Below are 26,688 nucleotides of genomic sequence, written 5' to 3'. Positions count from 1 at the left end.
ACATATCATATGAATTTTCCAATACGTATGACATATCATATGAATTTTGCAATTAGTGTGATATGCTACAAATCCAATGTGTGAGAATTTGTTGTGCTTAAGATCCCAGAGTGTATCTTTTAAGTAGTACTTTAAAGTATTTTTACTTAAGTAATTTAGACCACGGGATGAAAACAGCAGAGAAGTTGAGCTTCGCGCTTTAACGCTCCTCCTAGTTGTTGTGGAAATTGACCAACTATACTGTTTACCTTCTGCATCTACGTCATATAGCTGACTCTACCTTTAAATGCGCTTGACACTTAAATAGTCAGGAACTAACTATCTAAATGACTTAAATGTCTTATTTGTGATTCCTATAGCTGTGTGAGGCCTGTTGTTTGTCATTAATGTATTTGTGGAGTGCAATATCAGCAACACGTGGGATAATAACCCATTATTAGTGTCTCTGGCAACTACATACCTGCCATAGGTGGATTAAGTTAAGTCTTGTCTTTGGTCATTGATTGAGTGTTTTTCTCTTAGATGTTAAGTCCCTTATTTGGGAGACTTTGAGAGTTTCTGGACCGATTCCGACTGACATTTTGGCTCTCTGTGAATGTTGTAGGGTGCAGTGCCTTGTAGTGCCAAAGAAGCCCCATGCCTCTGCTCTCCACTCTCACTCTCTCAGCTGAAATGACTTGAAGTGTCAGGTTTCAGACAAAGATTTGCATAGGGTGTGATGTGTCAAAGGAACTATTTCCCATGCCTGCGAAACTCACAGCTGTCCTGGGTACTACGGGAGACTCCATCAGATGCATGCAGCAATAGTAGTTTAATCTCGCTGTGATATTCTCCGCCGGATTTAGAGCTCTCAACATGAAAAAATACAACATAATTTTATAGAATTGGAACAACAGTCCTGCAAAATTGCAGAGTGCATCAAATATGATTTAGACCTTGTTTATGGAAAAGTGTTTATTTCTGTATTTCAAAGCTGCAACTTGCTAAAAATTGTCCACAGCGTTCCTATCATCTAGTTTAAAACATTACTTCAAAAATGTACTTACAGAGTGCATCAAACATGATTTAGAGCTTGTTTATGGAAAAGTGGTTATTTCTGCATTTCAATGTTGCAACTTGCTGAAAATTGTGCACAGTGTTCATATCATCTAGTTCTAAACAGTACTTCTAAAAATGTTACTTAGGGTGCATCAAACATGATTTAGAGTTTGTTTATGGAAAAATTGTTATTTTTGCATTTCAATGTTGCAACTTGCTGAAAATTGTCCAGTATTCATATCATCTCAAATAAGCAGATTTTTAAATATTTTTTTATATTGAGTGCATCAAACATGATTTAGAGCTTGTTTATGGAAAAGTGGTTATTTCTGCATTTCAACGTTGCAACTTGCTGAAAATTGTCCACAGTGTTCCAATCATCTTGTTTAAACAGTACTGCAAAAAAAAATTGCTTACAGAGTTCATCAAACATGATTTAGAACTTGTTTATGGAAAAGCGTTTATTTCTTTATTTCAACACTGCAACTTGCTAAAAATTGCCCACAGTGTTCCTATCATCTAGTTTAAACAGTAATTCAAAAATGTTTACTTACAGAGTTCATCAAACACGATTTAGACCATGTTTATGGAAAAGTGTTTATTTCTGTATTTCAATGCTGCAACTTGCTAAAAATTGTCCACAAGTGTTCCTATCATTTTGTTTAAACAGTTCTGCAAAGAAATTGCTTATACAGAGTGCATCAAACATGATTTAGACCTTGTTTTACAGAAGTGTTTATTTCTGTATTTCAAGGTGGCAACTTGCTGAAAAATGGCCACAGTGTTCCTATCATCTAGTTTGAACAGTACTGCAAAAATGTTTACTCACAGAGTGCATTAAACATGATTTGGACCTTGTTGGGGGTTGCATCATGTTATGGGTATGCTTGTCTTTGGCAAGGACTATGGAGTTTTCTTTTTAGGATACAAAGAAACGGAAGAGAGCTAAGCACAGGCAAGTTGCTTACGAGAGTAGTTACAGTTTTGACTTAAATCGTTTTGAAAATAGAGTTGAAGTTTACATACACTTAGGTTGGAAACATTAACTCGTTTTTCAACCACTCCACAAATGTCTTGTTAACAAATTATAGTTTTGGCAAGTCAGTTAGGACATCTACTTTGTAATTGTTCCAACAATTCTTTACAGATTATTTCACTTAACTCACTGTATCACAATTCCAGTGGATCAGAAGTTTACACTAAGTTGACTGTGCCTTTAAACAGCTTGGAAAAGTCCAGAAAATTACGTCATGGCTTTAGTAGCTTCTGATAAGCTAATTGACATAATTTGAGTCAATTGGGGTGTACCTGTGGATGTATTTCAAGGCCTACCTTCAAACTCAGTGCCTCTTTGCTTGACATCATGGGGAAATCTTAAGAAATCAGCCAAGACCTCAGACAAAAAATTGTAGTCTGGTCTGGTTCATCCTTGGGAGCAATTTTCAAACGCCTGAAGGTACCACATTGTACAAACAATAGTACGCAAATATAAACACCATGGGACCAAGCAGCCGCCATACCGCTCAGGAGGGAGACGCGTTCTGTCTCCTAGAGATGAACATACTTTGGTGCGAAACGTGCAAATCAATCCCAGAACAACAGCAAAGGACCTTATAAAGATGCCGGAGGAAACAGGTACAAAAGTATCTATATCCACAGTAAAACGAGTCCTATATCGACATAATCTGAAAGGCCGCTCAGCAAGGAAGAAGCCACTGCTCCAAAACAGCCATAAAAAAGCCAGAGTACGGTTTTCAACTGCACATGGGGACAAAGATTTTACTTTTTGGAGAAATATCTTCTGGTCTGATGAAACAAAAATATAACTGTTTGGTCATAATGACCATTGTTATCTTTGGAGGAAAAAGGGGGATGCTTGCTAGCCGAAGAACACCATCCCAAACGTGAAGCACGTGGGTGCCAGCATCATGTTGTGGGGGTGCTTTGCTGCAGGAGGGACTGGTGCACTTCACAAAATAGACTGCAATCATGAGGGAGGAAATTTGTGGATATATTGAAGCAACATCTCAAGACATCAGTCAGGAAGTTAAAGCTTGGTCACAAATGGATCTTCCAAATGGTCCTTCTGTGGCTCAGTTGGTAGAGCATGGCGCTTGTAACGCCAGGGTAGTGGGTTCGATTCCCGGGACCACCCATACGTAGAATGTATGCACACATGACTAAGTCGCTTTGGATAAAAGCGTCAGCTAAATGGCATATATTATTATTATATTATTATATTATTATTATTATTCCAAATGGACAATGACCCAAAGCATACTTCCAAAGTTGTGGTAAAATGGCTTAAGGACAACGAAAGTCAAGGTATTGGAATGGCCATCACAAAGCCCCGACCTCATCCTATAGAAAATTTGGGGCAGAACTGAAAAAGCGTGTGCGAGCAAGGAGGCCTACAAACCAGCTCAGTCAGGGCCAAAATTCACCCAACTTATTGTGGGAAGCTACCCAAAACGATTGACCAAAGTTAAACAATTTAAAGGCAATGCTACCAAATACTAATTGAGTGTACTTCTGATGAAATAAATAAAGCTGAAATAAATCCCTCTCTACTATTATTCTGACATTTCACATTCTTAAAATAAAGTGATCCTAATTTTTACTCTGATTAAATGTCAGAAATGATGAAAAACTGAGTTAAAATGTATTTGGCTAAGGAGTATGTAAACTTCCGACTTCAACTGTACATGGCAAGACTTGAAATTGACTATCTAGTAATGATCAACAACCAACTTGACAGAGTTCGACATTTTTAAAAGTAATAATTGGGAACTATTGTACAATCCAGGTGTGCAAAGTTCTTAGAGACTTACCCAGAAATACTCACAGCTTTAGTCTCTGCCAAAGGTGATTCTAACATGTATTGAATCAGGGAGCTGAATACTTGCGCAACAACTATATTTCAGTTATTTAATTTGCATTAACATTTAAACATTTTTTTTGAATACTTATCTAATCCAGATATAATAGTATTTTATTTTCCATAATAAAAATAAAATGTTAGAATTTTTCTTCCACTTTGACATTAAGAGTACTTTGTGTAGACTTTGACAAAAAAAATGACAATTACATCCACTTGAATCCCACTTTGTAAGACAACAAAATGTGGAAAAGGTCAAAGGGTACGAAGACTTTCTGAAGGCACTGTATGACAGAAGATAAGCTGCATGTAGCTAATTATAGACAAGTTGACAAACAAATAGCCTATCAAAATGTTGGAAATTATAAGAAACAAAGGCCTAGTGGCGGTAAAAAAAAAAAAATATCCTGCACCTCGTCAAAACATTTTTTCCAGCATCTCTACAGTGCATTTTCTGTGTTTGTGGGTTAGGGTGCGGTGTGGGCCTCAGATTTTCACATATAGTAGGGCAGTTGCAGATGGGTTATTAGGAATGTTGGGCTGTTGTGTGTTAACAAAAATATGACCAGCACATCACAATAAGGTGCTCTGTACTGAAGTTATAGACTAGGGCATTTGAATTTTGAATGTGTATTTAGTTACATTGATTGCACAGAGTAAACTTAAAGTACTAATTAGATTACAGCAAGGTTCAACATTTTCAAGCAGACGAGCTCCACTTCTCCAAAACCATAGGTAGCAAACAAACTATAATGTTTAATAGCATTTTAATGACATCGCACATATTTGAGAGACAGAGAGAGAGAAGTCTATAGGTGCAGTTTCATACATCAGAAATCCAGGTCAATATTCCATATATGCCCAAAGACTCAGGCATTGCAAAGCATTTCATTCCTATTACATAATTTCTGATTGTTTTTTTTCTCAATACAATATATACAGTGACAAAGAAATGCACACTATGTATCAAATAACAGGATAACATAGCAAAAATTATAATGTGCAGTGCTAGAGCCAACAAGCAAGCAACCTTTTTTTGCAGTAAATGCTGAATTTCCACATTTCAATTTAACATCAATGCTTTAAAGTGTTTGTTATACATACTGATACTGATTTTATAATCTGTAGCCAACTATTATTATTTGGAAACATATATTATGATGCAACTCAAGAGGGACAAAAGTAAACAAAGGAAAATAATTACTGGTCCATGATATAAAACATTACACCATGAGGGAATCATTTAAAGATATTCATCTTGTTTCAATTAAAGGTGTATTATTAGGCTTATCTTGACCAAAAAAGAAATGCGCTTATTCATAATGCTGGCTAGCTATGCCCTTGTGGAGCCTGATATTTTCTCGTGGTTGTTTGTTTTCAAGTAAGAATCATAGTAAATTATGTTGAAAAGTTTCATTAAATTCTTTATTCAATATGTGTATGTCCAGTCACAAAAATGAATTATTTTCAACAGAAAAAAAATGTAGGCCTGCCTCTTGAAGACACCCCTCACAAAATTGAGGAAATGTTTAAATACTCAGACCCATTTGAACAAAACACAATGACAAAAAGCACACAAAACACATTTTTACAAGTAAATAATTAAGGTTAAAATATTAAATGGTCCTCATGATATTACCAAATCTATTTCATGATGGAACCTGCCAGATACACCTTGACACTAACAAAGTTCAAATGGTTCATTTACATTTGTATTTCAAGTCTCATCGACCGTTTTACCCATTTCCAGGAACATTAAACACAGCATGTGGTGTAGTTGAGCAGGAATATCATTGTGGCTGGACAGACAAAAATTAAAAAGAAGTAAAGAAAAAACAATGCTGCACTAATAAAAAACATAATGTCTTCATTGCTGTGAAACTTTATAGTTTTTTCTTGCCAAAGAGGCTGAATCGCTTCTCCTTGTCCTTTTCTTTGTCTTTCTCCCGCTTGCCCGGGCTGGATTCGGTGGTGAGGGTGACAGTGGCGGGCAGGGTCTGGGCTCGGCTCGACGCCGGAGTGCTCTGGTTGCTGGGCGTAATCGATACCTTGTCAGGTGTCCCCGCGTTCAGAATGGCCTGGATCCATGTGCTCATCTCCTCCTGTAAGGGGTCATTGAAAGGTCAGTTTCCTAAGCACTTTTTTAAGCTAATGTTGTGCTTTCTCTGTCTCAAAAAGAGAATGGCAATTGTAAAGATGTATGCTGATAAGTGAATGAAATTTGGCAAAGAAGTACTGAGTCTGGGTCGTCATGACATATGAAGTGCCACATTAGCTAGGGAATTTTGGGGAAACTCACCCTAGAAGAATAGGTGCATGCAAGGTAGTGGAGGCCAGTTTAACAACTAGCCCAATAATTAGGTTGGGTAGTCAAGAACAGGGCCTCTACACAAAAGTTGTTGTTCATTTGTTTTACAGTATACCCACGGTTTTGTTTTGGCCTACCGAAACAATATTTAACACGATTACACAAAATGTTAAACAAAGGAAGCAGACTTACCTCTTCTTTGGCTTGGAAGAGATACTCATTTCCATCAGCAACTCTGAGGAAAAAAAAGAAAAAAAAATTGGGGGGGGAACTTAATAAACATATATATACACTGCTCAAAACAATAAAGGGAACAATAAAATAACACATCCTAGATCTGAATGAATGAAATAATCTTAATAAATACTTTTCTCTTTACATAGTTGAATGTGCTGACAACAAAATCACACAAAAATTATCAATGGAAATCAAATTTATCAACCCATGGAGGTCTGGATTTGGAGTCGCACTCAAAATTAAAGTGGAAAACCACACTACAGGCTGATCCAACTTTGATGTAATGTCCTTAAAACAAGTCAAAATGAGGCTCAGTAGTGTGTGTGGCCTCCACGTGCCTGTATGACCTCCCTAAAATGCCTGGACATGCTCCTGATGAGGTGGCGGATGGTCTCCTGAGGGATCTCCTCCCAGACCTGGACTAAAGCATCTGCCAACTCCTGGACAGTCTGTGGTGCAACGTGGCGTTGGTGGATTGAGCGAGACATGGTGTCCCAGATGTGCTCAATTGGATTCAGGTCTGGGGAACGGGCGGTCCATAGCATCAATGCCTTCCTCTTGCAGGAACTGCTGACACACTCCAGCCACATGAGGTCTAGCATTGTCTTGCATTAGGAGGAACCCAGGGCCAACCGCACCAGCATATGGTCTCACAAGGGGTCTGAGGATCTCATCTCGGTACCTAATGGCAGTCAGGCTACCTCTGGCGAGCACATGGAGGGCTGTGCGGCCCCCCAAAGAAATGCCACCCCACACCATGACTGACCCACCGCCAAACCGGTCATGCTGGAGGATGTTGCAGGCAGCAGAACGTTCTCCACGGTGTCTCCAGACTATGTCACATGTGCTCAGTGTGAACCTGCTTTCATCTATAAAGAGCACAGGGCGCCAGTGGCAAATTTGCCAATCTTGTTGTTATCTGGCAAATGCCAAACGTCCTGCACGGTGTAAGCACAACCCCTACCTGTGGAAGTTGGGCCCTCATACCACCCTCATGGAGTCTGTTTCTGACCGTTTGAGCAGACACATGCACATTTGTGGCCTGCTGGAGGTCATTTTGCAGGGCTCTGGCAGTGCTACTCCTGCTCCTCCTTGCACAAAGGTGGAGGTAGTGGTCTTGCTGCTGGGTTGTTGCCCTCCTACGGCCTCCTCCACGTCTCCTGTACTGGCCTGTCTCCTGGTAGCGCCTCCATGCTCTGGAAACTACGCTGACAGACACAGCAAACCTTCTTGCCACAGCTCGCATTGATGTGCCATCCTGGATGAGCTGCACTACCGGAGCTACTTGTGTGGGTTGTAGACTCCGTCTCATGCTACCACTAGAGTGAAAGCACCGCCAGCATTCAAAAGTAACCAAAACATCAGCCAGGAAGCATAGGAACTGAGAAGTGGTCTGTGGTCACCACCTGCAATTGCCAATTGCCTATAATTTCCACCTGTTGTCTATTCCATTTGCACAACAGCATGTGAAATTTATTGTCAATCAGTGTTGCTTCCTAAGTGGACAGTTTGATTTCACAGAAGTGTGATTGACTTGGAGTTACATTGTGTTGTTTAAGTGTTCCCTTTATTTTTTTGAGCAGTGTATTTCAGATTCAAAAGAGATTCGGATAGCAACATTTGCAAGAAAAACATTCTGAAATGGCAGTCATTAAACTGAACTGGTTCTAACAAAATGAATTAGAACATTAAGAAATCCGATTTAGACTGAAGCAGATAGCGTAAAGAAGTGCAACTGTGAGGATCCACTTCTGGGGTGATTCCATGAGAAGAAACATGAACACCACTCAAGTGTTTTACCTGAGTTTGAAGACATGCTTCTTTTTTTTGTAGTCCATGGCCACATCACACACAGCCCCCATTAGACTGATCGGAATCGCATTATGGTAGGGGATGCCTTGACCAGCACCCTTGTTGTCTTTGTAGAAGCCCATTTCCTGATTGTTGATAACGCAGTACACGTTATGCCATGATCTGAAAAAGAGAGCTTTGTGAGCCTGGGAAAAAAAGTCATTGTGATCCTGGGATGTATTGTACAACACAAGTTACCTTCCTTAAAATAATCTATTTACATAAAAATAAACGGTATAATTAAACGACTTCTTCCAAACAATGCTATTTGGATTCTCTCTTTTGATCCAGTTCACCATACCTGCTTGAGGCCTTCTTGTTGTGTCCCTCCCATTCATGCTTGCGATGCAGGAAGCCCTCCAGCTGAGCCACAGGCGTATCGTGGTTCTGGGTCAGCAACGTGGAGGACAGGCTGCCCTTGCCCCGCCGGTCGGCTGTGGGTGAGGGAATGGGGCTCGGGTCCTTTGAGTTCTGCTCCGCCACTCCATTCATGATCTCAACTCTATCCAAGCCGTTCTGTGTGTGTGTGTGAGAGAGAGAGAGAGAGAGCGCCCAATCATTTCCCCAATCATGCCTTAAAACTAGAGTATGCAACGCTAATAGGCTCTTCTGGTTTCTGAATTGTATTTGGACAAAGAATGTTGTGATTGAGTCAACCAGGTATGCTCCCAGGTAGGACGCCAGGTAGCGCCCCTGGAGGGGGGTGGGGGTGGGGGGGGTACTGTTACACCTTGGTCTGTTTCACATGTCTCTGTTCTTGTCTCCACCCCCTCCAGGTGTCGCCCATCTTCCCCATTATCCCCAGTGTACTTATACCTGTGTTTGTATGTTGCCAGTTGGTTTTTGTTTGTCAAGCCTACCAGTGTTTTTCCTCTTGCTCCTGTCTTTTTGTAGTTCCTGTTTGCTAGTTTCCCCGGTTTTGACCATTCTGCCTGCCCTGACCCTGACTGCCATTCTGTACCTTGTCACACCACCCTGGATTTACTGACCTCTGCCTGCCCTTGACCTGTAGTTTTGCTTGCCCCATGTACTAGTGATAAACATTTGTTACTTTGACACTGTCTGCATCTGGATCTTCTCCTGAAATGTAAAAAAAAGCCTGGGTTTCATGCATGGAAGTGTATTTGAGTTTTAAAATACATAGTGTATTTCCTAATACATTCCAATAATCAACTACCTGTCTTAAAAATAACATTTAAAATGATAAATATTTACTTTGGAATGTCTTTAAAAGTAATTAAATTACCCTAAATAGTATTTGAACCCTGGTCTGCACTGTATCACCATTCCAATGATGTCTGTTTGTATTTGTATTTATTATGGATCCCCATTATCTCTTCCTGGGGTCCAGCAAAATGAAGGCAGTTATACCATTTTAAAAACATTACAATACATTCACAGATTTCACAACACACCGTCTGCCCTCAGGCCCCTACTCCACCACTACCACATATCTACAATACCAAATTGGTGTGTGTATAGTGTGTATGTTATCATGTGTATGCATGCGTCTCTGTACACGTTTGTGCTGCTTCATAGTCCCCGCAGTTCCAGAAGGTGTATTTTGATCTGTTTCTTAAATCAAATTTTACTGCTTGCATCAGTTACTTGATGTGGAATAGAGTTCCATGTAGTCATGGCTCTATTTAGTACTGTGCACCTCCCGTAGTCTGTTCTGGACTTGGGGACTGTGAAGAGGCCTCTTGTGGCATGTCTTGTGGGGTATGCATGGGTGTCCGAGCTGTGCGCCAGTAGTTCAAAACAGACAGCTCGGTGCATTCAACATGTCAATACCTCTTATAAATACAAGTAATGATGAAGTCAATCCCTCTTCCGCTTTGAGCCAGGAGAGATTGCTTGTCAATCTCTGCTGCCCTGTTTTGAGCTAATTGCTCAAAGTCCCGGTTTGTGGCACCTGACCACACGACTGAACAGTAGTCCAGGTGCGACAAAACTAGGGCCAGTAGGATCTGCCTTGTTGATAGTGCTGTTAAGAAGGTTGAGCAGCAGTGCTTTACTATGGACAGACTTCTCCCCATTTTAGCTACTGTTGTATCAATATGTTTCGACAATGACAGTTTACAATCCAAGGTTACTCCAAGCAGTTTAGTCAACTCAACTTCCCACATTTAGTCAACTCAAATTTCCACATTATTTATTACAAGATTTGGTTGAGGTTTAGGGTTTAGTGAATGATTTGTCCCAAATACAATGCTTTTAGTTTTAGAAATATGTGACAGGCATGCACAAGCAGGAATTGCTGCGTCATTGTTCTACATATACTTGCGTCTTAGTTTGTCGTTAGTAGTGATTGAAGAAGTACTGGAATGACAGTGTAACGCAGGACAAAATGCAGATTAACCTACATAAGAGGTGGCCTTGACACCAGTGGGGTCATGCACCAACATTCATTATTATTATAATTTGAAGAGGCATGGATGGGCCTTCACACCAAAATAATTTAATTTATATTTCATACATAAAATATTTCAATATATTAATATTCATTCTTCAGCTTTAATGCAATTATATTTTCTGGGAAACGCCTCAGATGCAAACAATGCACCTTAGGTGAGATTTAACAATGTAATGCTCTGAGAAGTAAGGCCCTAGTCAGTCTATTGACCCTAAAAGCTGGCATATTTTTGGTCGTAAACTTTGGAGCAGTGACTTACCTGTGGAGAATCCTGGTCTGAGGGCAGTCCGTTCTGCAGTCCGTTCTCTACTCCACTGTGGCGAATATAAAGTAGAAAGGGATAATCAGGAAGCGAGTCAATGAAGATGAGTAAGTGTCCATGAGCTTACCTAACAACTTGCCTGTGGTGATTTTCATCGCTAACTTAATTTACAAGAAAGAGTCACAATTGTTTGATGAGTGCACATGTTGGCTCTTTGCCCTAGCACTACAAAGATTCTTCAAATAAATCTAATCTTAATGATGAGTTGATTATTTCAATCAACTGTGTGGTGCTAGGGCAAAAACCTAAACGTTAACCCCCTGGGGTCCCCATGACAGAGTTTGGGAAACACTGAAATATGTAAAAGGAAGCACTTTGTTATTCTACGATTGGAATGAGTCAGAGTGGAATGAGTCTGGGTCTTTGAGATAAGTAACATACTACATTAGCTATGATGGCTTTGGGAAACACACCCTTGTCTGTTTCTTTACCAGCACCGCTACTAGGGCGGTGGCAGTTACAACATTTCGTCAGCCAGTGATTGTCAAGGAAATAACTGGTCTCACGGTAATTGACCATTCATCTCCTGGGTTTCATTGTTCATTGTAGCTGGGGATTTTAACAAGGCTAATCTAAAAACAAGAATCCCTCAATTGTATTAGCATATTGATTGCGCAACCAGGGCTGGAAATACCTTGGATCATTGTTACTCTAACTTCCACGACGCCTATAAGGCCCTGCCCCGCCCTCCTTTCGGAAAAGCTGACCACGACTCCATTTTGTTGATCCCTGCCCACGCTGAGGTCTGTCCAACGCTGGTCCGACCAAGCTGATTCCACACTCCAAGACTGCTTCCATCACGTGGACTGGGATATGTTTCGTATTGCGTCAGATAACAACATTGACGAATACGCTGATTCGGTGTGCGAGTTCATTAGAACGTGCGCTGAAGATGTCGTTTCCATAGCAACGATTAAAACATTCCCTAACCATAAACCGTGGATTGATGGCAGCATTCGCGTGAAACTGAAAGCGCCAACCACTGCTTTTAATCAGGGCAAGGTGACTGGTAACATGACCGAATACAAACAGTGCAGCTATTCCGTCCGCAAGGCAATCAAACAAGTTAAGTGTCAGTATAGAGACAAAGTAGAATCTCAATTCAACGGTTCAGACACAAGAGGTATGTGGCAGGGTCTACAGTCAATCACGGACTACAAGAAGAAAACCAGCCCAGTCACGGACCAGGATGTCTTGCTACCGGGCAGACTAAATAACTTTTTTGCCCGCTTTGAGGACAATACAGTGCCACTGACACGGCCTGCAACGAAAACATGCGGACTCTCCTTCACTGCAGCCGAGGTGAGTAAAACATTTAAACGTGTTAACCCTCGCAAGGTCTGCAGGCCCAGACGGCATCCCCAGCCGCACCCTCAGAGCATGCGCAGACCAGCTGGCCGGTGTGTTTATGGACATATTCAATCAATCCCTATACCAGTCTGCTGTTCCCACATGCTTCACGAGGGCCACCATTGTTCCTGTTCCCAAGAAAGCTAAGGTAACTGAGCTAAACGACTACCGCACCGTAGCACTCACTTCCGTCATCATGAAGTGCTTTGAGAGACTAGTCAAGGACCATATCACCTCCACCCTACCTGACACCCTAGACCCACTCCAATTTGCTTACCACCCAAATAGGTCCACAGACGGTGCAATCTCAACCACACTGCCCTAACCCATCTGGACAAGAGGAATACCTATGTGAGAATGCTGTTCATCGACTACAGCTCGGCATTCAACACCATAGTACCCTCCAAGCTCGTCATCAAGCTCGAGACCCTGGGTCTCGACCCCGCCCTGTGCAACTGGGTACTGGACTTCCTGACGGGCCGCACCCAGGTGGTGAGGGTAGGCAACAACATCTCCACCCCGCTGATCCTCAACAATTGCGCCCCACAAGGGTGCGTTCTGAGCCCTCTCCTGTACTCCCTTGTTCACCCACGACTGCGTGGCCACGCACGCCTCCAACTCAATCATCAAGTTTGCGGACGACACAACAGTGGTAGGCTTGATTGCCAACAACGACGAGACGACCTACAGGGAGGAGGTGAGGGCCCTCGGAGTGTGGTGTCAGGAAAATAACCTCACACTCAACGTCCACAAAACTAAGGAGATGATTGTGGACTTCAGGAAACAGCAGAGGGAACACCCCCCTATCCACATCAATGGAACAGTAGTGGAGAGGGTAGTAAGTTAAGTTCCTCGGCATAACAAACTGAATTGGTCCACTCACACAGACAGCATCGTGGAGAAGGCGCAGCAGCGCCTCTACAACCTCAGGAGGCTGAAAAAATTTGTCTTGTCACCAAAAGCACTCAAACTTCTACAGATGCACAATCGAGAGCATCCTGGCGGGCTGTATCACCGCCTGGTACGGCAACTGCTCCGCCCACAACCGTAAGGCTCTCCAGAGGGTAGTGAGGTCTGCACAACGCATCACCGGGGGTAAACTACCTGCCCTCCAGGACACCTACACCACCCGATGTTACAGGAAGGCCATAAAGATCATAAAGGACAACAACCACCCGAGCCACTGCCTGTTCACCCCGCTATCATCCAGAAGGCGAGGTCAGTACAGGTGCATCAAAGCTGGGACCGAGAGACTGAAAAACAGCTTCTATCTCAAGGCCATCAGACTGTTTAACAGCCACCACTAACATTGAGTGGCTGCTGCCAACACACTGACACTGACTCAACTCCAGCCACTTTAATAATGGGATTTAATGGGAAATGAAGTAAAATATATCACTAGCCACTTTAAACAATTCTACCTAATATAATGTTACATACCCTACATTATTCATCTCATATGCATATGTATATACTGTACTCTATATCATCTACTGCATCCTTATGTAATACATGTATCACTAGCCACTTTAACTATGCCACTTTGTTTACATACTCATCTCATATGTATATACTGTACTCAATACCATCTACTGTATCTTGCCTATGCTGCTCTGTACCATCACTGATTCATATATCTTTATGTACATATTCTTTATCCCCTTACACTGTGTATAAGACAGTAGTTTTGGAATTGTTAGTTAGATTACTTGTTGGTTATTACTGCATTGTCGGAACTAGAAGCACAAGCATTTCGCTACACTCGCATTAACATCTGCTAACCATGTGTATGTGAAAAATAAAATTTGATTTGATCTAACAATGCAGACCTTCAGAACATCTACATTTTAAAAAGTATAATAAATCCATGTAATATAGCCTACACCTTCACAATAAATCCATTATTTATTGTAGACGGGTCTAAAGAAGCTTGATACGAAGAAAATGGAGTCTATTTCAGAAGAACAGAATAACATACTCTGATATGTCCTTATGTTAGTTCCTGATATGGCTGTGGGCTACACTAGTTCATTTAACAGACAAGATTTGTTTAGAATTCTGTGACATTATTGCTGTGCTGCGTTGTGCCCTTCTCCCGGAGTGCTGCGTTGTGCCCTTCTCCCGGAGTGCTGCGTTGTGCCCTTCTCCCGGAGTGCTGCGTTGTGCCCTTCTCCCTGAGTGCTGCGTTGTGCCCTTCTCCCTGAGTGCTGCGTTGTGCCCTTCTCCCTGAGTGCTGCGTTGTGCCCTTCTCCCTGAGTGCTGCGTTGTGCCCTTCTCCCCCGGAGTGCTGCGTTGTGCCCTTCTCCCGGAGTGCTGCGTTGTGCCCTTCTCCCTGAGTGCTGCGCCCTTCTCCCTGAGTGCCCTTCTCCCTGAGTGCTGCGTTGTGCCCTTCTCCCTGAGTGCTGCGTTGTGCCCTTCTCCCTGAGTGTGCTGCATTGTGCCCTTCTCCCTGAGTGCTGCATTGTGCCCTTCTCCCTGAGTGCTGCATTGTGCCCTTCTCCCTGAGTGTGCTGCATTGTGCCCTTCTCCCTGAGTGCTGCATTGTGCCCTTCTCCCTGAGTGCTGCATTGTGCCCTTCTCCCTGAGTGCTGCATTGTGCCCTTCTCCCTGAGTGCTGCATTGTGCCCTTCTCCCTGAGTGCTGCATTGTGCCCTTCTCCCTGAGTGCTGCATTGTGCCCTTCTCCTGAGTGCTGCATTGTGCCCTTCTCCTGAGTGCTGCACTGTGCCCTTCTGCCCCTCCCGGAGTGCTGCATTGTGCCCTTCTCCCTGAGTGCTGCATTGTGCCCTTCTCCCTGAGTGCTGCATTGTGCCCTTCTCCCTGAGTGCTGCATTGTGCCCTTCTCTCCCTGAGTGCTGCATTGTGCCCTTCTGCCCCTGAGTGCTGCATTGTGCCCTTCTCCCTGAGTGCTGCATTGTGCCCTTCTCCCTGAGTGCTGCATTGTGCCCTTCTCCCTGAGTGCTGCATTGTGCCCTTCTCCCTGAGTGCTGCATTGTGCCCTTCTCCCTGAGTGCTGCATTGTGCCCTTCTCCCTGAGTGCTGCATTGTGCCCTTCTCCCTGAGTGCTGCATTGTGCCCTTCTCCCTGAGTGCTGCATTGTGCCCTTCTCCCTGAGTGCTGCATTGTGCCCTTCTCCCTGAGTGCTGCATTGTGCCCTTCTCCCTGAGTGCTGCATTGTGCCCTTCTCCCTGAGTGCTGCATTGTGCCCTTCTCCCTGAGTGCTGCATTGTGCCCTTCTCCCTGAGTGCTGCATTGTGCCCTTCTCCCTGAGTGCTGCGTTGTGCATTTTTATGGTGAAATTATCTACCCCAAACTTGAAACTCACGCACTGTTTATGCATGCCAGTTAGGTCTTAACGTCTTGTAAAGCGGATTAACGTGTTTAATTTTAAGAAGTTATTTGGCCACTTTAATTGTGATACTAACCGTATCAAAACATATAGGCATATGGGCTAGGCTACATAAGGTGAGTGACTACAATTAGAAATAAAATGCAGTTTCTTATGCTGGGCATGATTCACAAGTGATAATATATAATTCACAAGTGACAGGCTAATATTGTCACCCATCAGACTATTCTTAATTGAATCTTATCTTTACATATACAGTTGAAGTCGGAAGTTTACATACACTTAGGTTTAGTCATTTAAACTTGTTTCTCAATCACTCCACAAAATTCCTGTTAAGTAAAGTTTTGGAAAGACGGTTAGGACATCTACTTTGCACAGGACACAAGTAATTTTTCCAACAATTGTTTACAGACAGATTATTTCACTTTACGATTCACTGTATCACAATTCCATGGGGTCAGAAGTTTACATACACTAAGTTGACTGTGCCTTTAAACAACTCGGAAAATTCCAGAAAATTATGTCATGGCTTTAGAAGCTTCCGTTAGGCTAATTGACATCATTTGAGTCAATTGTCAATTCAAATCTTGGGCCGACTCTCTTCTCTGTATACATCAATGATGTTGCTCTTGCTGCTGGTGATTCTCTGATCCACCTCTATGCAGCTGACACCATTCTGGCCCTTCTTTTGACACTGTGCTAACTAACCTCCGGACGAGCTTCAATGCCATATAACTCTCCATCCGTGGCCTCCAACTGCTCTTAAATGCTAGTAAAACTAAATGCATGCTCTTCAACCGATCGCTGCCAGCACCTGCCCGCCCATCCAGCATCACTACTCTGGACGGTTCTGACTTAGAATATGTGGACAACTACAAATACCTAGGTGTCTGATTAGACTGTAAACTCTCTTCCAGAGCCACATTAAGCATCTCCAATACAAAATTAAATCTAGAATCGGCGTCCTATTTCGCAACAAAGCATCCTTCACTCATGCTGCCAAACATACCCTCGTAGAACTGACTATCCTACCGATCCTCGACTTCGGCGATGTCATTTTCAAAATAGCCTCCAACACTCTACTCAACAAATTGGATGCAGTCTATCACAGTGCCATCCATTTTGTCACCAAAGCCCCATATACTACCCACCACTGTGACCTGTATGCTCTCGTTGGCTGGCCCTCACTTCATACTCGTCGCCAACCCCACTGGCTCCAGGTCATCTACAAGTCTTTGCTAGGTAAAGCTCTGTCTTTACTCAATTCACTGGTCACCATAGCAGCACCCACCCGCAGCACATGCTCCAGCAGGTATATTTAACTGGTCACCCCCAAAGCCAATTCTTCCTTTGGCCGCCTTTCCTTCCAGTTCTGCTGCCAATGACTGGAACGAACTGCAAACATTGTTGAAGCTGGAGACTCATATCTCCCTCAATAACTTCAAGCACCAGCTGTCAGAGCAGCTCACAGATCATTTCACCTGTACATAGCCCATCTGTAAATAGCCCATCCAACTACCTCATCCCCATACTGTATTTATTTATTTAGCTCCTTTGCACCCCAGTATCTCTACTTGCACATTCATCTTCTGCACATCTACCACTCCAGTGTTGTAATTGCTATATTGTAATTACCTCGCCACTATGGCCTATTTTATTGCCTTTACCTCCCTTATCTTACCTCATTTGCACACACTGTATATATACACTTATTTTTTTCCCTACTGTATTATTGACTGTATGTTTGTTTATTCCATGTGTAACTCTGTGTTGTTGTATATGTCGAACTGCTTTGCTTTATCTTGGCCATGTCGCAGTTGTAAATTAGAACTTTTCTCAACTAGCCTACCTGGTTAAATAAAAATATAACAAATTGGAGGTGTACCTGTGGATGTATTTCCAGGCCTACCTTCAAACTCAGTGCCTCTTTGCTTTACATCATGTGAAAATCAAAAGAAATCAGCAAAGACCTCAGACAAAAAAATTGTAGACCTCCACAAGTCTGGTTCATCCTTGGGAGCAATTTCCAAATGCCTGAAGGTACCACGTTCATCTGTACAAGCAACAGTATGCAAGTATAAACACCATGGGACCACGCAGCCGTCATACAGCTCAGGAGGAGACTCGTTCTGCCTCCTAGAGATGAATGTACTTGGGTGCGAAATGTACAAATCAACAGCAAAGGACCTTGTGAAGATGCTGGAAGAAACAGGTACAAAAGTATCTATAGAGTACGGTTTGCAACTGCACATGGGGAAAAAGATTGTACTTTTTGGAGAAATGTTCTTCTGGTCTGATGAAACAAAAATAGAACTGTTTGATCATAATGACCATCGTTATGTTTGAAGGGAAAAGAGGGAGGTTTGCAATCCGAAGAACACCATCCTAACCGTGAAGCACGGGGGTGGCAGCATCATGTTGTGGGGGTGCTTTGCTGCAGGAGGAACTGGTGCACTTCACAAAATAGATGGCATCATGACGGAGGAAAATGTGGATATATTGAAGCAACAATCAGTCAGGAAATTAAAGCTTGGTCGCAAATGTGTCTTCCAAATGGACAATGACCCCAAGCATACTTCCAAGGTTGTGGCTAGCGGGACACCTGTCGACAACTTCCGGTGAAATTGGAGGGCGCGCAATTCAATTAAATAATCATAAGAATTATGGATATTAAACATTTATATACATACCAGTATCTTATATCAGTTAAAAGCTTAAGTTCTTGTAATCTAACTGTACTGTCAGATTTACAATGGGCTTTACAGCGAAAGCATGCCATGTGATTGTTTGAGGATGGCGCCCCACATCAACATATTGTTCCACCGGCACAGGCTTCGTAAAATCACAAATAGCGATTAAGTATTAAATCTTCCTCTGATTTGCAATCCAAATGGTCCCAGCTACAAAATGTAGTGTCGTTTTGTTAGATAAAATCCTTCTTTATATCCCAAAAAGTCTGTTTAGTTGGCGCCATCGATTTGAGTAATCCACTCGTTCAACAAGCAGAGAAAGGAATCCAAAAATCTTCCGCTAAACTTTGTTAAAACAAGTCAAAATACATTCTCAGGTACCCTAAAATGTAATTAAACTATAATATTTCATACGGAAAGAAGTATGTTAAATAGGAAAACGATATTAGCAGATGCGCGTCCTCTTCTTCGTGCACGCACAGACTGATTTCCAACTCTGAGTCCCAGTACTAAAACTCGTACTTCTTCCTTGTTTGGGAAGAAACAAGCCTGAAACATTGAACAAAGACTGTTGACATCTCGTGGAAGCCATAGTAATTGCAATCTGGGAGCTGAATTTGGATATGCCCATATACTTTCCATTGTAAGAGCATGAGCTCTCTAAAAAAAAAAGAATAATAATAATAATCTGGTTGGTTTTTCTTTGGATTTTCTCCTCCCATATTTATTGTGTTATAGTCTCATACATTATTATAACATTTCTACAAAATTCAAAGTGTTTTATATCCACTGGTACCAATTATATGCATATCCTGGCTTCTGGGCCTGAGTAACAGGCAGTTTACTTTGTGCACGTCAGTCAGACAGGAAGTGGAGAAAAATAGACCCTAGCCTGAAATAGTGTTAAGGACAACAAAATCAAGGTATTGGAGTGGCCATCACAAAGCCCTGACCTCAATCCTTTCAAGAATATGTGGGCAGAACTGAAAAAGCGTGTGAGAGCAAGGAGGCCTACAAACAATTTAAAGGCAATGCTACCAAATACTAATTGAGTGTATGTAAACTGACCCACTGGGAATGTGATGAAATAACTAAAAGCTGAATTCTCTCTTCTATTATTCTGACATTTCACATTCTTAAAATAAAGTGGTGATCCTAACTGACCTAAGACAGGGAATTTCTCCTAGGATTAAACGTCAGGAATTGTGAAAAACTTAGTTTAAATGTATTTGGCTAAGGTGTATGTAAACTTCCGACTTCAACTGTACTAAATAATGTATGTGTGACTTTTATTTAATATAGAAATTACCATTATCATGCACCTGTCTCGAAACAGGGGCAGCGGGAAAAGTCATCTATGCACTTAAATAACGAACGGAGGACGCTTTTCCCTGTCTTCATTTTCATGCCAGCCAGGTAAGCTATACTCCTGTTGTAAAGATAAACAATAAACAAGATAAGCAACAGCCTGCTACACTTACCTCTGCCGTGGTGAGTCCTGCGCCGGTAAAGGCTCTGGCGAAGGGGGTTTTCGCATTCTCTCTTCTTCCTCTTGCTGTCTTCTCACTTCCAATAACTCCAACTGGAAGAACAAGACACAACGGAACCTCAGTCTCATTTTACCCCCTTCATCTGAGTAAATTTGGCAATGCCACCTTCAAAAAAGTGATGGGTCACACTTCAATTTTAAAGTTGGCTATTGACCTGGGACTTAATGTGAAAAATGGTAGCAAATTTAATTAACTAATGATTACATTGTAGTTTCTTTGGGATTCATTGGAACATGCAAAACATTGTACCAATTATTACCAATTATGTTGAATTCTTTGAACTTATATTATATTACTACTATCAAATTTTTCATGAAATATTGGGTAAATACTGTAATGACATGCAGTTAACACTAGGTGTCAATGTTAGTATGTGAACTTAAATAATTGACTAGCACAAGATAGCTGTTCACTAAACAATGTTTTATGAACATTACAAATGCCCACTGGAATATAACTGAAAAAGTAACTGTCTATGAGTAAGACTATTGTCTAAGAATCATTTTATCATAAACATTCATGACACGTCACAGACAAATTGCAAACTGTCAAAACACTCACCGTAGTCAACCTCTCCAGTGCTGAGAAGCGCTCCTCCCAAGTAGCGGCCGACTTCTCAAAAGCCTCGTGCCTCTTGATCAGTTTCTCCACTTCGTCTACGCTCTGCCCCAACTCCGGGCCAAACAGGTATGGTTCCTGTCCCAGCAGCCACGCCTCTGCCACCCCTGCATCCCTCCCAAACTGGTGAACTTCCAAAACTAGACCATGCAGAGCAAAGAGAAGAAAGTCAACAGGGAAAACATCTGCTTCATCTGACCACTTTTTTATAGACCTAGTCACTGGTGCTTTCTGCTTTAATTTTTGCTTGTAAAGCAGGAATCAGGAGGACAGCATTATGGTCAGATTTGCCAAATGGAGGGCGAGGGAGAGCTTTGTAAACGTGTGTGGAGTAAAGGTGGTCTAGAATTTTTTTCTCTCTGGTTGCACATTTAACATGCTGATAGAAATGAGGTAAAACTGATTTAAGTTTCCCCGCATTAAATTCCCCGGCCACTTAGGTATTTTATACATAGATTCCATGCAATGATGTGTATAAACCCTGGATTTGTTTTGCTACGTAATGGCCAATGTGAGGCTTTGAAGCCAATTCTAGGACAAAATTACACGTATTTAAGTATGTCTTTGTTATGGGGACAGTAATATTAGTACTCTACCCCAAAAATGTTTAAGTCATATATTTATATATATATATATTTTTTTTTCATGTTCAGTTCAGAAAATATATTTTTTAAGTAAGCATAAGGTGTCTGTAATAGAATAGGCTTGTCAAAAATGAATATAGACATACACATTTTGATTTATATAGCTTCCAAAATATTTTTTGAAATGGAGAGAGGAAGAGTACCAAAATGGCTGCTCGCAGGCTTCAAAACAGTGCCCTGTCAGTCATCTAGGATTAATACATATAATGAATTGCATGTCATAATACATTGACAAATTACGTTGAAACAACATTCATTGAATCAGTTTGGTGCCCAATAGGGCGGGATATGCCCAACTAGTGACAAGATTCCATCCAATAGCATGTGGGAAAGTATGAACAAAAATCCTTACTCAGTCTTAACCACTCCCGTCGGTCCTCCCACTTGTCAATCATGTCTTTCCTCTTGTCCATCAGCTGTAGTAATTTATCTTTGATCTAAACAGAGGACAAAGCAGCAAATTATTATATTTTAACATTGGGTATCACATACAAACTATGCAATACACTAAAACCTGAAGAGGCTACGATGCAGTATGGTCATTCCACAAAATGAGTGCCTTTGATATTTTAAGAAATGGTGCCCTTTAATAAATCCGATTTTTATATCAATGAAGACATGCTAAAGTGCGAAGATTCAAAAACTTTGACGTCCCTCATTGCACCCTCTGTGACTTCCAGGAACCCACTTCACTCCAACATTTCTCCAGGTTTTCACCATCATTGTAAATCCCCAGTTATTTGCTTTATTGACAAAGCCATTTCTGAAGATGATTATTTATTTAATATGATTAGTGATTCCTTTTAAAGGTTAAAAAAAACAACAACAACCTGTCCCTCATTTGAAGGTCAACCCTGTTATGTGAACTGAACTCTCGTTTTAATATGGCAAAACTATTCCTTAAAAAAAAAATACAAATCAAAAGAAACATTGAACATCTAAATCATACTGTAAAAAGCTGGTGAGATGGATCTACTCTTTTTGGGCATTTTCTGGTGTTTTGTGGTGGGAATCTGAGTGGGTTGACCATAACATGTCAACCATGTTAAAACATTTTTTTTAATGAAACTTGCATTCAATTGCACCTCCCTGTTGCATATAACAAGCTTCAATTTCCCCCGTCACAAGGGATTTATGGCTGATTTAAGACGAAATAGTCAACCCTGTTCTGGTCAACACTGTTACTTTATTTGGCAGTTTTTTGTATTAAGTTGAACATGTACACTTTATGACAGAATGCTAAAATTAGGTGAAATCAAACATGTATTTTCACCAAGTTACACATCTCAAAAAGCACCATAGTGGTGAAACGACCCAGTAACATAGGGCTGTCAAATTAATTTACCCAAATGGACCATTTAATTGAGAAAGAGCAGTGGTCCTCAAATGGCTCATGGGCTGCCCTGCAGTAGCATAGCATTGGTTTGGCAATGGAACCTACCTCCTCTGATGCATAGTGCTTTCTGGCTAGCAGAGACTTGCCCAACTCAATGCAGGCGGTGAAGCTGTCATTGCGGGCGTCGATCTCAGCCTTGATACCCTGGTGGTTGTTCATCAACAACTCCACAGAGGACACGTCCCTGTGCAGAGAAAGAAAAATGCGCACACACACACACACACACACACACACACACACACACACACACACACACACACACACACACACACACACACACACACACACACACACACACACACACACACGATATCCGTATACAAACCTAAGATTGGAATAGGAATTTCAGTTTACCTCCTGAATTGACTGAATTGAAATGGAACTGACCCCCACCTAGCTAAGTACAATAATCATTTACCTTGGATTCTCCTGGGCTTCGATGAGACGGATGACGTCCTCCATCCACAGCATGAGATCGCGCACCATGCTGAAGAAGTGAAATTTGTCACCCGTGTCCAGGAGGTGGCCTCTGCGGACATCGCAAGACTCCAGCAGGGTATTCCAGGCCTCCAGCACCTCGCTCTCTCTCCGCTGGATGTCGTCTGCCTTGTCACCGGCGTAGGCTGACTGGAGGCGGACGGCATCCTCCTGCAGCTGCCTCACCTGAAGGTCCAAACACAAGTCGCTTTAATGCATTTTATTCTACAATTATACTACCTTTTGCTGCCTGGTATTTACATGAAATGACAGGCTATATGTAATTAACAGGTTAATAATTACTAGTGATGTGCACCGATATGGAAGATCTATATTGATATTGGTAAAAAATAATAATAACCGATACCATAGCGGTTTTATGAATAACATTGTGTGATTGTTTCATTTTCTGTTCATTTCCATGGCTTTGTGAAGCTCAGACAACTGCTTTCTTATTGCCTATTGGGATTGCCATCTGGGGGCCAGTTTGAGTACAATGGGAAGCCAGTTGGTGACCCATCAGCAGGCAGTTAAGTACAGTGCATTCTGAAAGTATTCAGACTAGAGGTCGACCGATTATGATTTTTCAACGCTGATACCGATACCGATTATTGGAGGACCAAAAAAGCCAGAAAACCAAAAAAAGATTTTATTGATGTATTATATTAAGTTAAAATAACAAAATATTACAAAATAACAAAATAATGACAATTACAACAATACTAAATTAACACTTATTTTAACTTAATATAATACATCAATAAAATCAATTTATCCACAAGTAAATAATGAAACATGTTCAATTTGGTTTAAATAATGCAAAAACAAAGTATTGGAGAAGAAAGTAAAAGTGCAATATGTGCTATGTAAGAAAGCTAACGTTTCAGTTCCTTGCTCAGAACATGAGAACATATGAAAGCTGGTGGTTCCTTTTATTAACATGAGTCTTCAATATTCACAGGTAAGAAGTTTTAAGTTGTAGTTATTGTAGGAATTATAGGACTATTTCCCTCTCTACCATTTGTATTTCATATCCCTTTGACTATTGGATGTTCTTATAGGCACTTTAGTATTGCCAGTGTAACAGTATTGCTTCCATCCCTCTCCTCGCACCTCTCTGGGCTGGTATATATAAATATATATATAAATATATACCAGCAACACAATGACAACAGCCACCATCGAAGCAGCGTTACCCATGCAGAGCAAGGGAAACAACCACCCCAAGGCTCAGAGCGAGTGAAGTTTGAAACACTATTAGCGAGCGCTAACTAGCTAGCCATTTCACTTCGGTTACACAAGCCTCATCTCAGGAGTTGATAGGCTTGAAGTCATAAACAGCGCAATGCTTGACGTACAACGAAGAGCTGCTGGCAAAACGCTCGAAAGTGCTGTTTGAATGAATGTTTGAGCGTTGGTAGGCAGAAGCAGGCGCGTAATCAGATACTTAGATACTTGTATGCTCAGTCAGATTATAGGTTATAGGACACGCTAGATAATATCTAGTAATATCATCAACCATGTGTAGTTAACTAGTGATTATGATTGATTGTTTTTTATAAGATAATTTTAATGCTAGCTAGCAACTTACCTTGGCCTTACTGCATTCGCGTAACAGGCAGTCTCCACAACGAGAGAGAGGCAGGTCGTTATTGCGACCTCGTTACTAGTTAACTGTAAGGTTGCAAGATTGGATCCCCTGAGCTGAGAAGGTGAAAATATGTAATTCTGCCCCTGAACGAGGCAGTTAACCCACTGACTAACTGACTTGCCTAGTTAAAAAAAAGGTATAAAAAAAGTAATATATTTTTTAATTTAAAAAATCTGCAAATTGGCGGCGCCCAAAAAATACAGATTTTCGATTGTAATGAAAACTTGAAATCGGCCCTAATTAAATCGGCCATTCCGATTAATCGGACGACCTCTAATTCAGACCCCTTGACTTTTTCCAAATTTCGTTACAGCCTTATTCTAAAATGGATTCAATACATTTACCTCATCAATCTACACACAATACCTGATAATGATAAAGCAAAAACAGGTTTCTAGAAATGCTTGCAAATTGATTAAAAACAAAAAGCAGAAACACTTTATTTACATAAGTATTCAGACCCTTTGCTATGAGACTCAAAATTGAGCTCAGGTGCACCCTGTTTCCATTGATCATCCTTGAAATGTTTCTATAACTTGATTGGAATCCACCTGTGGTAAATTCAATTGATGGGACATGATTTGGAAAGGCACACAACTGTCTTTATAAGGTCCCACAGTTGACAGTGCATGTCAGAGCAAAAACCAAGCCATGAGATCAAACAAATGTTTATTAGAGCTCCAAGACAGGATTGTCTCGAGGCACAGATCTGGGGAAGGGTACCAAAAAATGTCTGTAGCATTGAACACAGTGGCCTCCATCATTCTTAAATGGAAAAGTTTATAACCACCAAGACTCTTCCTAGAGCTGCCCCCCCGGCCAAACTGAGCAATCGGGGGAGAAGAGCCTTGGTCAGGGAGGTGACCAAGAACTCGATGGTCACTGACAGAGCTCCAGAGTTCCTCTATGGAGATAGGAGAGATTCCAGAAGGACAACCATCTCTGCAGCACTCCACCAATCACGCCTTTATGGTAGAGTGGCCAGACGGAAGTCACTCAGTAAAAGGAACATGACAGCCCGTTTGGAGTTTGCCAAAAGGCACCTAAAGACTCCCAGAACATGAGAAACAATATTCTCTGATCTGATGAAAACAAGATTGAACTCTTTTGCCTGAATGCCAAGTGTCACGTCTGGAGGAAACCTGGCACCATCCCTACAGTGAAGCATGGTGGTGGCAGCATCATGCTGTGGGGATGTCTTTCAGTGGCAGGGACTGGGAGACTTGTCAGGATCAAGGGAACGCTGAACGGAGCAAAGTACAGAGAGATCCTTGATGAAAACCTGTTCCAGAGAGTTCAGACTGGGCGAAGGTTCACCTTCCAACGGGACAATAACCCTATGCACACAACTAAGACAACGCAGGAGTGGCTTCGGGACAAGTCTCTGAATGTCCTTTGAGTGGTCCAGCCAGAGCCCGGACTTGAACCCGAACATCTCTGGAGAGACCTGAAAATAGCTGTGCAGTAATGCTCCCCATCCAACCTGACAGCTTGAGAGGATTTGCAGAGAAGAATTGGAGAAACCCCCTAAATACAGGTGTGCCTAGCCTGCAGAGTCATATCCAAGAAGACTCGAGGCTGTAATCGCAGCCAAAGACACTTCACCAAAGGACTGAGTCAAGGGTCTGAATACTTATATAAATGTCATATTTCTATTTTCTAAAAACCTGTTTTTGCTTTGTCATTATGGGGCATTGTGTGTAGATTGATGAGGGGAAAAAACTATTTCATCCATTTTAGAATAAGGCTGAAACGTAACAAATGTGGAACAAGTCAAGGGGTCTGAATACTTTCCGAATGCACTGTATGCTAAGTTGAGAGCCTGTGAGAGGGTTTTGTGTCTGCAAGAACAGTCATGTTTCCTCTTTTGCATAATAGTGTAGGTTATCAATATCAATATTACATTGAATGATC

At 41.6% G+C, this 26,688-nt stretch overlaps 1 protein-coding gene across 2 annotated transcripts in view; it reads right to left on the bottom strand.

Moving 5' to 3' along the window:
* Positions 1-4,666: 4,666 nt before the first annotated feature.
* The window catches only part of LOC118365729 (spectrin beta chain, non-erythrocytic 1-like), a 97,154-nt gene continuing 75,132 nt past the window's right edge, over positions 4,667-26,688 (bottom strand). For both annotated transcript variants that reach the window (XM_052490177.1, XM_052490178.1), the window contains 10 exons: positions 23,065-23,309; positions 22,692-22,830; positions 21,603-21,687; positions 20,550-20,746; positions 19,920-20,020; positions 10,988-11,042; positions 8,614-8,828; positions 8,262-8,435; positions 6,417-6,459; positions 4,667-6,018 (listed from right to left, as the gene is read on the bottom strand). In XM_052490177.1, the coding sequence (XP_052346137.1) occupies positions 5,800-6,018; positions 6,417-6,459; positions 8,262-8,435; positions 8,614-8,828; positions 10,988-11,042; positions 19,920-20,020; positions 20,550-20,746; positions 21,603-21,687; positions 22,692-22,830; positions 23,065-23,309 (1,473 nt within the window). In that variant the 3' untranslated portion in view covers positions 4,667-5,799. The remainder of the gene's footprint in view (positions 6,019-6,416; positions 6,460-8,261; positions 8,436-8,613; positions 8,829-10,987; positions 11,043-19,919; positions 20,021-20,549; positions 20,747-21,602; positions 21,688-22,691; positions 22,831-23,064; positions 23,310-26,688) is intronic.

This window comes from Oncorhynchus keta, chromosome 32 (assembly GCF_023373465.1).
Source record: "Oncorhynchus keta strain PuntledgeMale-10-30-2019 chromosome 32, Oket_V2, whole genome shotgun sequence".
Taxonomy (NCBI): Eukaryota; Metazoa; Chordata; class Actinopteri; order Salmoniformes; family Salmonidae; genus Oncorhynchus; species Oncorhynchus keta.
The sequence above is the reverse complement of the archived record's forward strand: the minus strand, read 5'-3'. Positions and strand labels throughout refer to the sequence as shown.